General features: G+C 51.3%; 1 protein-coding gene across 1 annotated transcript in view; it reads right to left on the bottom strand.

Annotated features, from left to right (window-relative positions):
* Window positions 1-8,234: 8,234 nt before the first annotated feature.
* Window positions 8,235-13,337, bottom strand: part of Rab3-GEF (Rab3 GDP-GTP exchange factor) — a 43,760-nt gene continuing 38,657 nt past the window's right edge. The window contains exons 23-30 of the mRNA XM_037214306.1: window positions 12,966-13,095; window positions 12,345-12,561; window positions 11,993-12,080; window positions 10,995-11,179; window positions 10,337-10,516; window positions 9,933-10,005; window positions 9,619-9,665; window positions 8,235-9,054 (exon numbers count right to left, since the gene is read on the bottom strand). Of these exons, the coding sequence (XP_037070201.1) occupies window positions 8,956-9,054; window positions 9,619-9,665; window positions 9,933-10,005; window positions 10,337-10,516; window positions 10,995-11,179; window positions 11,993-12,080; window positions 12,345-12,561; window positions 12,966-13,095 (1,019 nt within the window). The 3' untranslated portion in view covers window positions 8,235-8,955. The remainder of the gene's footprint in view (window positions 9,055-9,618; window positions 9,666-9,932; window positions 10,006-10,336; window positions 10,517-10,994; window positions 11,180-11,992; window positions 12,081-12,344; window positions 12,562-12,965; window positions 13,096-13,337) is intronic.

Genomic DNA, 13,337 nt, shown 5'->3' on the forward strand with positions numbered 1-13,337 from the left:
GTCAAGGGGTCTCGCACTGGCCAGAGGCAGTGTTCGAGGAGGCCCGAAGAGCCTAGAGAGCCCACCAGGTCCGACGATCAAGGACGCGATTGAAGGGTCTAAAGGCATAAACGGCTGGTTGGGGTCTTGTTCAGGAGCCCCAACCTGTAAAGATGGACTCTTAATTAACGATCACAGGACCTTTTGCACCGATCGTGGACCCCGAATCGATATGGACCTATATATCGGTCAGGTAACACCGTACCATTCAGCCGGCTCCGTGTCGGAATGGGCCTGAGGACCCACTTCCCGATCAGCTTTAAAGCTGGGGCCAGTGATTTACCCTAGTCGAGGCCTTGCATCTGTCAGGGGCCCACAAGGTCTCACAGAGGGCCCTGTGCTCGCAAGGGCTCCGAGCCGACCAAGGGAAGTTTTCGATGAGGCCCGAAGAGGCGCCCGGGTGGCCCACCGGAACCGACGATCAAAGGCCCAGTTGGAGGGCATAAGGGTCCGAAGGATTAGCTGTAGGTCACATGAAGAATCACAGCCCGTAGGGTCCTGAAATATCAGTCAGAGGTCCTTCTGTGCCGTTTGAGGAACACATGAGACAATACGGTTGTCTAAATCGGTCAGAAGCTACGACCACCAGACAGTCGGCTCCATGTCCGTCTGAGCCCTTGAGACCTATTTCCCAAGCAGAAACGAGGCATGGGTCCGCGAATTGCAATGTTTGGGGTTCCTGACAAAGTGAGGGGCTCCTGTGTCGGTAAGTGGCCCCGAGTCGGAGCGGTGTTTGAAGGGGCCCAAAGAGGGGCCGATTGGTCTCTCAAGACCAAAGATCAAGGGTCCGATTAGATGGCTGAGCGGCCCGGAGGGCTTGCTGCAGGTCACATTAAGGACCCCCGCCCATAGGGCCGTGATCTCAAACGTCAGTAAGATGATCTACTACACCGATAGGGAGCTCTGAAACAGAGTATTCCTCTTTTTCGGCTAGGGATCACGAACAACGAACAGTCGGCTCCGTGTTGGTACGAGGTCTGGGGGACCATTTTCCACGCAGCGACAAGACCGGGCTCGTAATTTAGATCGGTAGGGCTCCTGTGTTGTTCAGGGCCCCACAGTGCCTAGCAGGGCGTTCTGTGTCGGCAAGGGGCCTCGAATCGGTTAGGGGAAGATTTTCTGAACAGGGACAGGAGCGGGCTCCCGAATGGCAGAGGGCCTGTTGCGTTTGTCGGGGCTCTTTGATAATTGAAGGAAACATAAGAGCTTATGACGTGTGCTCACATTGAGGTAATAGAGGAGTCCTGTGTCAGTCAGGGCCCCCAGTACCGAACGGTATGCCCTCCAGCCCTATTCCAGTATGGGTCCGGTAAGCCCAACTGGAGCCGATGTGCAAATTATTTTACCATCTTCGTCGAGCAGGGATGTTGTTGCGTCAGTGACATTTCACGCGTCGATCCGGGGTAAACTGCAAGGGTTAGAAGGCTTCCCACGTCAGGGAGCGCTTCAGCGTGATATGATGTATCTCTCTAAGGGTCTCCGGATGGGCCAGGGGATGCCGTTCCGTGTCGCCAGATGATGGCCGGGAAATAAACCGTGACGGGACAGAATGACCCTTCAGCACTTGACCGGGAACAACAGTGTGCCCCGTGGTGTTGTACTCAAGGGGTGCCCATTTCCGGAAAGAAGTGAGGGGCCTTATTTGTTTTGAATGGAATGAGTCGAAATGAGTTCAAAACAGAGCACGGAAAGCAAAGATTTCACCGTTACTCTTCCAGTTCCACTATTCGATTCCAGCACCACTTTGCAGTGCTGTAAAGACCAATGCCTTGTTCTCATCAATCTAAAGACCGTACAGGAACTGTAGTCTCTTTGTTAAATATTGGATACCTGCGGCGATAAGGGATGTTTTGCATCAATGAGAGCATATGCGTCTATCTTCGGACAGCTGGCCGGGGCAAGGGGCCGTATGCGTTAGACCGGTGACCAGTGTATGATGTATCCCTCTAAGGGTTTCCGTTTCGATTCCTAAAGCCCTTGATCCGGAGATGCAATGTGATCTCTATTGATCTACCCACTGGGTCCCTTGTCCGCAAAAGGTAAGAGGTTCCTTAGTGTACAATAGGGCGGATCACATGAGGTCAAAAATGAAAAAGGCCAACACAAACGAGGTGTTCATCCTTGCTCAGCATCAGCATGTAAAACAAATTACGTAAAGCAGTTTTGGGCCTGCGTGTTGACACTCTTAGGATCAAGAACACCCACCGCCGGGGTTGCAGTCCCCATGAGACTGAGCAGTGTTGGCCGTCGCAGCCAACATCGGGCGGTGGGCGCCTGGCGCTCGAGAGCAGCCATCGCGAAACAATGCTTCCAAAAGTCCTTTAAAATCGATTCGTACCGTTCAGAAATTGTGCTGCAGCGCACATGTAGCCTGTAAAAAATTGAGCTTATTCTCTGCAGAGATTAACAGCGACAGCAACACGAAAGAGAGATTCTACCTTTACTTGTCTAGTTCTACCATTGCATTCTAGCACCGATTCGAGGTGCTGTGAATGCTAATCCGTTCCTGTTAAAGATCTTAAAATTTGCACAGGTAAACCGACTACCCAAACACATTCTAAGCGTTCCAATTGACATCCTGAGGCGTTTAGAGGGACTTTCTTCAGAAACGTTGTCGTTTTCGTCCGCCCGTCAACCACCGTCCAGTGTTGGACGCGGAACGGACGCTGCGCGGCTGATTGCACCGCCGGCGTGGGGGTTTTGTTGTAAGACTTGCGAGCGGGCATGGCGAAAACCGGGTCGCAATTAACCCACGAATGTAACTCTTCCGGTACTCGATTCTAAATAGAAGGTGAACATTCTGAGACCAAAGCGCGTTGATGTGAGTGCAAATGTACGATCCCATTTCGATCTAAGACCTACGCCCACGATGTCCTTGTATAACGCAGAAAAATTGCGGCACGCCCGCTGCGTGCTATCGGCTTCGAGAGAGTCCACTGCAACGTTGTAAATAAATGGCGCCGATGTGTTTCCTTCTGTCTATTGCCTGAAAATGCGAACAGACTTGTATCTATCGGTTCGTGCTGGCTTTTAGTAAGGACAGGGCTGCCCTCGAAATCAAGTTGGCCGTATCCGGTGACTTCTTTTTTGGGGGTGAGGGCCTTTCACCAACGGGGGACATTGGTCAACCCTGTATCCCACACCCTAACTGCCAAAACTCTGGCTGAGCTCCTGAGTGAGTTGGCTCATTGAGCACCGAGTATGCCTCCGAATCATCGCATGGTAACTGAAGAGCAAGTCCAACTAGCAACGCTGTTACAATCGGCCTGCATTGTTCATGACATTGATACGACGGGTGTCTCATCTGTCACTTTTTCGAAGAGAAACGGGTGAGGGTCCCTTTTCCTTTAGAGGCACAGCAGCTCGGAACAGTGTTCCTCAGACGTATCGCTAGCTCGCAATTCGTGTTTATTGAAAACGGTGGGGAAAATAAATAATCAACAGGAGGGCATCTGCCTAGGCGTATTTGCGGAAAGGTTGAAGACCATGTGCTTAAATTATGCATGGAATTAAGATAAACAATACTGTATATGGATTTTTTGAAATAAGTATTTGCTAAAATGTTTATGTATTATCGATGAAATTCCGATGTATGGGGAACCTGCGTATAAATGTGTTGTGATAGCCACAAGCATTGTGCACATTGGACGCTCTGCCCTTGTAAATATATGAATAAATGCACAACATATTTCCTAAGTACATGACAACAAAATTATGCACCAATTTAATTTTCCAATATGCAAGAGAGCGCTGCAACTGCACCCCTTCAGCTTCCCAAAACAGGTGCCTTTGTAAGGTGATGCAGGTGCAATTTGCGGGACTTCCATGCATGATTGCTGTGGCAACGAACATAAGCATTAAAAAGATGAGTAACTTTATATGTATATATATATATATACATATATACATATATATATATATATATATATATATATATATATATATATATATATATAATGGATAACCAGAACATGGGGCACGTAATCTGATCAGTTTTTGGATCGGCTCCCCAACGACGACTTCCACGAGTCTGCTCCCTCATCATTTCAAGAAATCGATACCATGGAGGGAGGAATCACCATTAAGAGGCCTGGCACAACATGGGAGTTTGTCAGGGTCCCACAAATTGACTTGAGTTGGCACTCTTGCATAATGCATGGTAAGTATAAAATTGACCTTGTGTTATATATATATATATATATATATATATATATATAAATACAGGTGAGCTTTGATTTGCATGCTGTTTAGCATGAAGAGGGCAATTTTGGCTTGCTGATGGAATTTCTTCCAACATTTGTATGCAGGTAGCAAAATGTACCGTTGTGCTGTACTAGCTGATTTTGTCATGATCTGAAACGCAGATTTTTACACTAGTATGTGTAAAATGAATAAAGAAGAATAGTAGCCATCAATTTTAACCCTCAGGTACCCTGATTCGCCGGTTTTCAACTCGAACTGAAAGGGAAAATCCCATGCCGTTGGAAACTAAGAAAGGTAGTGTCTTGCAAAAGAAAACAATGAATGGTCTTTGATTAGATCTTGTCATTGGTAGGAAGTCTTATTTTGTTAATTGATCCCACTAGACCAAGCCCAGGGCAAAATTTTCCTGAACGTTAACCTATTTCAGTTTCGCGTGTTCATCTGCACGAAACCATGCACCGTAGAGGCATGAAACGTGAAGAGGCGTGTTCTTTGGTTAATGAGGAGCACGATGGTTTGTAGCTTAATCTGTTACGAGCCTACATTTATAATGAAGAGCTTCGTTGATGTAACGGTGTCAGCACTCCGCGCGCGGTCCGCGAAATCGTCGCTTGCCGCCCGCTGCCCCCGCCAGCCTTGGGTCGTCATGCAGTGTTCGCACATAACCACCGCTTCTCCGAAACCAGAATGTTAGGACGTTTTTAGACACGTTTTTGGTGTCAACCTTTTGGGGGAGAGCGTCACATCACTCCCCTCCCCCTCCTCCCCCTCTTGTCATGGCGAGCATGTTGTTCGGAAAGAACTAGCAGCCTGATGCGTTATTATGAAAAAAATTATGAGCAATTTACTTGTTGCGCCGCGGCTAAAGACGACCATTAGGCAGCACATGCGCCAGGCGTGGAGCATGCCTAAGGTAGAGTGGAGAGTTAGATGACGGTTGAGATGGGGCTCGAAGCGCACACATGATTTTCATAACGGGCATGGCGTTAAGGAGGCCCGGATATCTGAGGCCATCCCCAATGCTGTCCTTTAACCAGCTGCCTGAATATCGAGATCTCTCGGCATTGCTTTTTTCGCGGTCGAGGAAAGAAAAGCCAGCCGTAAATCGGGTTTGAACGTAAGACCCCGGCCCGTCTCGAGGGTGGAAGGTGGAACTGTGACTGGGCTATCCCACAGTCTAGGGCCGGCGCTCCTGCTTCCTAAGCAGCAGCAGTTATCCTGATGTTACTTGAAGGACATTGTATAATTGAACGTATTGGTTGTGCGCATGATATTGAAAATTGTAACGATGAAAGACTCTTTCGGTGATTGCTGATTCTTGATGACACTTCTGGGTATGAACTTTACAACATTTTATGTCTCGTTGTATCGTGTCACGCTGCTGGTGACAATTTTTTCCTGCAAAAATTTGGTCGGTGAAAAAGTGCTCTTTCATCACCCCTGCCTCGGGTCCTCAAATCGGGCCCTTAATCATTGGCATCAGGTGGGCGCGTGGCCTACGTGCGATATTGTGCCGCAGCGACGCAGCGCGCCGGTGGCTCGATCTGGCGAGCCGTCGGAGCAGAGGCGTCATTCTCGAGCTTGCACTCGCCGCCATATAGAGTGTCGTTGACGACCGATATTGATCCCAACCGACCTCATCAGGGCCGCGCACTCGGACATTCCCGCGGTAGAGTGGTGCTTCCCGCTGAACCCCCAGCTGATAATGATGTATTGTTGTGTCCAAATGGAATTGGATTTGCTTCTCAAGGCAGATGAAGACGCATACCGTCGTTCAATGTGCCAGCGTTCGATGATCCCAGCGATATTCTTAACCTTTCAATGTGAGTAGCAATGCTGTGAAACTCAGTCTTTTGTAGAATGACGATTTGTCAGGGAGACGGCTGAAGGACTTTTACAAAAGTAGCGGCGACTGTAACGTTTCTCAACTTTTGGGTTTCGTTTGTGGCGTCCCACCCAGTCAAAGCTTTTGCTTTGCGGTGAATGCGATACGCATCCGCATTTACAGTTTTGGAACATTGTTGTATACATGCCATCAAATTCTGCAGTCTGGAGAACACGGGTAGGTCGGTGTGGAGCTCGTCGACAAGACGGGTCGCAAAAAATATCAAAAGGTGGGGCATGGTTTAAATCACGACGGTTTCGAACCGGTTCTGCCACACTGTCTTGTAATTTAAATTTTGCGACTTTCAAAGAAATGAAATTTGATCAAGGTACGAGAGCGCTTGCTCTCGCAGGAAAACCTTGGATGGGGTAGGAACCATCATATACAGGCGCGGAAGGAAGGCAAGGAATGAATGCTCAGCTTCGCGTTGAGAGGCGCAGCAGGAGCAGGAACTGCAGAGTGGTCTGAATGAAGCATAAAAATTACAAGAAAACACGTTCAAAAGAAGAAGCTGCGACTTAACAGTACACCGCTGCTTAAGGGAAATGTTCTCTATTTGAATGTATTTTAGCCAGCATCGAATATGATGAATTAATTCAGTTTTAACTGTTGGCTTGTTTTTAAGTGGAAAAGACAACTATAGACGACACGATTTTTTGTGTAGTAATCGTACCCTGCATAACATTGATTGGGGGCTAAATGACGGCCCTTATATCTGGAAATCGTGCTCACCAACGCCATAAATGAATGGCTCCACAATTATAATTTCCTGGACCTTGAACGCCGCGTGTACGGTGGAATAGGACATTATGTGGCCATGGATTTCTGGGCCATTCTGAAATAGTCTACACATCTTTGCAAATGTGTAGTTCAGAAACTATTGGGTTTTAGGTCTTCAGAAGGGCAGGACTGTGAGCTGCATCAAATAATCTTCGAGATGGATATTTCAGTTCAAAACCCCATTCACATGTGGAATACGCCTTTTAAGAAGAGCGCTGTAATATCAAACGCAAATGCAAGTAAAGGAGATGCCATCGCGGAAAAATAGCAAGAACGCCACGAGAAAAAAGCTCGCTCACATTTGTACATTCGTGAATTTCCACACATGAATCAACGACGCCATCCTGCGGGGCGTGGAAACGCCGCAAGTGAGTCACGCCGTCCGCCACTGCGGTGACTCCGGGAGCAACTCTGATGCCATATGATGTTTCATGACGTAATTTAAAAAGTTATGTCATGAGGTACTTATTTACTAATTAGTGCAGTGATGCTATTTATAGGAGTTTTTGTGCTTAAAAGCATATAAATAGATGCTAGTAAGTCTTTCCATCGAATATAACGCTTGCCTCGATATCTTCGAATGTGAAACGATACATTTAGGGTTCCTGACCATTGCCGCCATACCTGAAGGGAAATCATACTACGTGCAGACCCGCTCTGCGTTGTGACGTAATCGGCCATCTAATGGCCAGGGCTGCTATCGGAGACCTGCTCGTGGACGGAGCATGGAGACGGAGCATCCAAAGGTCATGTCTTACTGACGTGGAGTCTGGATACGGCAGGACCTTGTGTCTGCAGGCCTTGATGACAAACTGCGCGCAGAGCTCGCCCCCCCCCCCCCATGCCACTTGGATGCATGTTGAGCTGGTGATCTCCCTCATGTGGATCCGGAAGCAGGACTAGAGAAACAGCAGTGGTATAGAAGCGGTCCGGTCGACTGGTGGAGAAGCCGTGCTCGCTCTTTATTCGATATATGAGGACTTGGCAAATACAGAGCAGTTTACGAACGAATCACATGTAATCACGTTGTCTCCCTTACACGACATGCATACATATTTAGTAAAGGCACACAGGCACTCGCTTGAAAACAGTGCCAAAACATTGCAGAGCTCTATTGCAAGATTAGCGCGAACAAACGATTGGTGATCAAGGGGCGAACACGTATTGACAACCAGCGATCACATCAAGGTGACCCGTATCTGAAATGGCAAAACGGTTAGAATGAGAGCCGAGAACTACTTCCTTCAGTGTGAAAATCGCCACTCAATGGCATTCTACCTGATATATATATATATATATATATATATATATATATATATATGTCAGGCAAATATCGATATCGAAGCTTCCGGCCCCAGCAGCCTCCAAAAGACCATATCTGCCGATGAGGCACTAGCGATCTGGAATCACCGTAGTCTGGCACAGAGTTCCTACTCGCACGCACAACCACGCACATACGGACATACGCACACAGCCGATGTTCAGTTGAACCGCGATCTGCGGTACAACTTGACGGAGATAGCCAACCGTGGGTCGAATTGTGCATCACAAGCCAACGCTGCCTCCTTCCTCCCGATGCAGCAGTGGGACGTTAGAATGTTCTCACCTAGTACGGGTCGTGGCAAGGCCCTCAGGCAATGGCAGGCAAAGACTGCTAGGCACCGTAGGCCTGGACGAACCGCATGAAGGTGCCCGAGGCCAAGGCGGTCAGCACATCGCTGGTTATGACGAGCCGGCAGTGAGCAATCGAGCCGCCAGGCCTACCCTACGCCTACGTCCGACTGTCGTCACCTAACCATCCACCCGCCACGCGAGGCCGCGAGCATAGCGCCGGGGTGGCCCGGGTCCCTCGCGGTGCCCGCCGGGGTGGCCCGGGTCCCCTGTGGTGCCCGGCCGTCTGTCGCAAAGCCTGCCACCGCTCCCTCCGGGCCGGGCAGCCGGCCAAGCTGGAGGTGCAGCGGAGGTGCCGAGCACGCCTCGCGACTGGGGGAAGGTCAGCTGATGCTGTGACTGTGACGCGTGCCCCAGCCCGCAGACCGTCGGACGTCTCAGGCGGAGTGAACCCGCTGCTGCAGCGGAATCTTGCGCTCGGAGCCAGCGGCGACGTAGGAAAACACGCACAGCACTGAGTAGCAGATCTGGTCGGCCTGCGACAAACACGGGTGCCGTGAGTGCTGACACTGCGGGCCGGCTGCAGACCTCCCGCTCCCCAGCGCGGGCCACCGGCTGCAGCCAGCGCAGCCCGAGCACGCCTGACCCAGTGCCATCGGCTTATGTTATGAGGAATAATGTCTTCTGAACAGGGCCATATGAGAGGCCACCGTGCTGTGTGCTCTCGCCTGTGGCCCATATTTCAGGGCTCTCACGCATGTGAGTAAGCCCCATCCAAACAGCTGGCACAGCACATCACTCGTGTCACACTCCCCCCCCCCCCCCTCTGTTATTGCACGGAGGCCCCCAACGTCTGGTGAATCCGTCCCTGGGGGCGAACAGCCGACAACCCAGGTGGCGCCTGTCTCTCTTCGGGGTTGACTACGCGAAGTTAGGTGATTATTTTTCCGGACGAGGTGATTTCTTTTCCTTTGTGTCCGGAAAAATATAGCATATTCCACAATTCGGCTATCAAGTTGTTTACTAGGCTCCGCACGCAGTGCATATCACGAGTTGTCAGGGACGAGCCAGGTTGTGTAACGCTGCTGAAGGCAACTCACCATGGCCGAGTGATATTTCCGCTGCAGGATCCGCCGAGTTTTCGGATCTGAAAACACCATGTCCGCAAAGTGAGTCACTTCGGCATGGTAAGGGGCCTAAGGTGGTAATGAAACAAAGCTTCCTCTCAAATCGTCACATTGCCGGTCTCCACAACCGGGACTCATCTGATATCGTGGCATTCTGCACGTGCCATTCCCATTGAAATGGCTCATCATTGCATCACGGCCATGCAAGCTGAACAGGCGTGTATTTCTGTTTCGCATGTCAACACGTCTACTCAATAAGTGTCTGGCACGCAACACTCATTACTTACTGAATTCTTCTAGAACAAAGATGCCTCCTTTCTGAGTGAAACACTTCCGAATGTGGTCCAGACGCACGAAGAGCTGTGAAGGGCGAACATTGGCAATGCTAGTGTGAAGTGGAATTGGTGACGAGTGACGCTTCCCTCCGGCGACACGAATTCACTTTGATATATTGATGTTCCTCAAAGTCCCAGGCCTGTCACCATTACATCAGCGTAAGGCACCAGCCGACGGGTGTATCAGAGCTTCAGTGAAATCATAGTAACCTCAGTTTAGACACGCAAAACAGGCAAAGCTGCATGGCGTTGTTACTTGTAAACACACCCTGCCATAAAACGTTGCATATCTGCAAGGGTGCGGGGTGCCAAAGCGTCATCATCAACGAAGGGATCCCCGTGCCCGACGCGCTAACCTTGGACGTGGCGAAGAGCAGACCGACGCCCTCCATGCAGACCTGAAGGAGGCCACCCTCGCCGGTGGCCAGGTCCTGCACGGGGAACTCGCCGCCCAGCTCGAGGCCGCGCGTGACGCCGCCGCCGCGTGACGCCGCCCGCGCCATCGCCTGCTTCACGCAGTGGTACAGGTCCTTGCACTGCGGCCGGCGGCGAGTGTGAGAGACTGGGGCGGGGAAAGGCAGTGGCGTTTGTAGTGCATGAGCGAGCCATGGCGGAGAAGAGAAGCCCAAGGCTTGTGGTAGCACAGGACAGAGGCAGGAAGAGAGGCATGGGAGGAGTACGGCAGGAGAACCAGATGAGAACAGGCAAAGCCAGCGGTGAAGAGACAGTCTCAGCGACCATCAGCCCAGACAAACCTGTTGGAACCTCTCAGACTGACGTTTCTGCGAGTGTTGGCGGGTCCGGGAAGCCGGCACGGATGACTGTGGTGATGAAAACAGTGGCAAGGCAAACGGATAGTACAGGCCTGCTCGGTATAACTGATCTACCGACCACAGCGATGAAATGAAATAGCCACCACGAACGCAGCCCCATTCTGCGATGCTCCATCTCCATTTACATCCAACTACATGCCATCCCTTATCCGGCAGCCGCACTTTCTCCACCGGCACACACCTTTCTAGTGTAATACTTGTGCAGTTGCGTCTTGCCCCCGCTGCGCCGCCACAGACAGAGGATCCTGCTCTTGGGCGAGTACGTCATGTTGACCAGCCGCTCGAACCACCAGCGCTCGACGATGACGCCCGCCGCGCTTCGCAGCACGAGGCCATCGTCCCGCACCTCGAGGAACACCACCTCGCCTGGGGTCGAGGTCGGGGCAGGTCAAATGGCGAAGTATGGCAAACACCAGTTATTCACGGTACCATACCGGCGTTTAGAAACACTCGTGTGGACAAAATATTTATGTGCACTTTATACATAGGATTATCTGTGCTAATCCTTTTTTAGAGTTAGTACGAATCTTTTGGTTGGATGGATTTCAGCCAGGATCAGAGCTCACGCTAGGCAGTGCTTGGTGCGTGAGCCCTGACTGGACCATTCCATCGTGAGTTTCAGGTCAACGGCATAATTTTGCGGTGAAGTTTTAAGGTACCATCAAGCTTGACACGGTCCGCCCTGTCCTCTGAAGCTACCTGACCTTTAACGCGCCGCCACCCCCAGTCCGAGCGCATGCCGCTTTTTGCACTCGCACCCACCCCGCAACGAATGAAACACAAACGCTCCTAACGACCTGGGAACGGATGGGACACAGACGCTCCAGCCAACTGGAGATGGACGGAAGGCAGACGCTCCAGCCAACTGAGGACGGACGGAAGGCAGACGCTCCAGCCAACTGAGGACGGATGGGACACAGACGCTCTAGCCAACTGGAGATGAAAGGAAGGCAGACGCTCCAGCCCACTGAGGACGGACGGAAGGCAGAAGCCCCAACCCACTGAGGACGGACGGAAGGCAGAAGCCCCAGCCCACTGAGGGCGGATGGGACACAGACGCTCTAGCCAACTGAGGACGGACGGAAGGCGGACGCTCCAGCCCACTGAGGACGGACAGAAGGCAGACGCCCCAGCCCACTGAGGACGGACGGACCGGCCTTCCGCCGCCGCTGCCCGCACCTGATGCGTCGGTGCCACAGTGCACTGTGAAGCTCTGCCGGTGCATCTGACGGGATCCCAGCGGCCGCAGGTCGATGTCATTACCGTGCTGAAACACAGCGCCACAACGGCTGAGGACCTCGTTGGCTGAGGAACCCTAACGTGTGGAGGGCCCGCGCCTGGCAAGCAACCTCGGCGTTGAGCTCGGCACTACTGCCCAACGCGAAATATTGTGCAGCAACGGAGTAGCTGAACTACGACCTGCTCCGAGCAGAAACTTTTGCACATGACTCCGGGTAAGGTGCGCACGCTATTTCCGCACCAGCTCGCGAGCACGAATCAACGCTATCGACAACCTCTCCGCCCCACTCACCAGATGGCCAACCTGATCCAGCAGCTCGTTGACCTCTTGACTGTAGACGAGACCGATGTGACTCTTGCCGAGCAGCCGGCGAACCTTCCGCTTCATCTCCTCCTTGTCGACCTCCAGCATGACCATGAAGGCTGTCGTGTTGTACAGCATGGTGGACAGCAGGCGATCCTCAACCTGCTCCAGACGTTTCCGTTCGGTGCTGGACAGGGTGTTGTATCTGACGGTTGATAAATGTATCTGTCAAGGCCAATGACCACGGGCGTACAAGTTATTCTAACACTTGCATCCGTGGAAGTTGAAACACAGTTCAACACGTAAGCCAAAGAGAATTGTAAAGCATCATAATCAGTATTGGCTGCTCTCTTCCGATGATCTGTCTGCAGTGCAAGGCGATGCGTGACTGAAGCACATATGCTATGCAAAATATAGCCTATAAAGATAAACAAAATGCGGCTAAGGAACTACCAGGGTTTTCTTTATGCCATCTTAAGACTTGTAAATAAATAATTTACCAGCACCATGAAACCAGGTCAGACATTAAGTGTAGGGATGTTGGCACCACACTGGGGGGACGAGACCAGGCCCTCTTCGCACGTGCGTGTCGTCCGACGCGAAGCCCACCTTTCCATCATTTCACCGGGGCCCTGGTCCATGCCGACCATGTCACGCTCCTGCGCGACCGCGTCCAGAAAGGCGTCCTCCCAGAACGACATCTGGTCCCAAAGCGTCGATCGCCCCTTGTGCATCAAACCTAACGAAGATCACGAGCCCTGAGTTGACAGTACACAGGGTTCGAATAAAACATTTGCTATTGCACGTACCGCAGCACACTCGACGCAATACGGCAAGCAGATATCTGAAACTGTGTCGCTATCAGCACAATCGCCTTCATCGCAGCTATCATCAAAGCAGCTTAGAAGACGTCACCATCATACCGGTCGTTGAGAGATTAAGACAGCAGCAGCAGCCTCTATCTGTCTGTCTGCCTGTCAC

Source organism: Pollicipes pollicipes, unplaced genomic scaffold (assembly GCF_011947565.3).
Source record: "Pollicipes pollicipes isolate AB1234 unplaced genomic scaffold, Ppol_2.1 Scaffold_3447;HRSCAF=4054_pilon_pilon_pilon, whole genome shotgun sequence".
Lineage (NCBI taxonomy): Eukaryota > Metazoa > Arthropoda > Thecostraca > Pollicipedomorpha > Pollicipedidae > Pollicipes > Pollicipes pollicipes.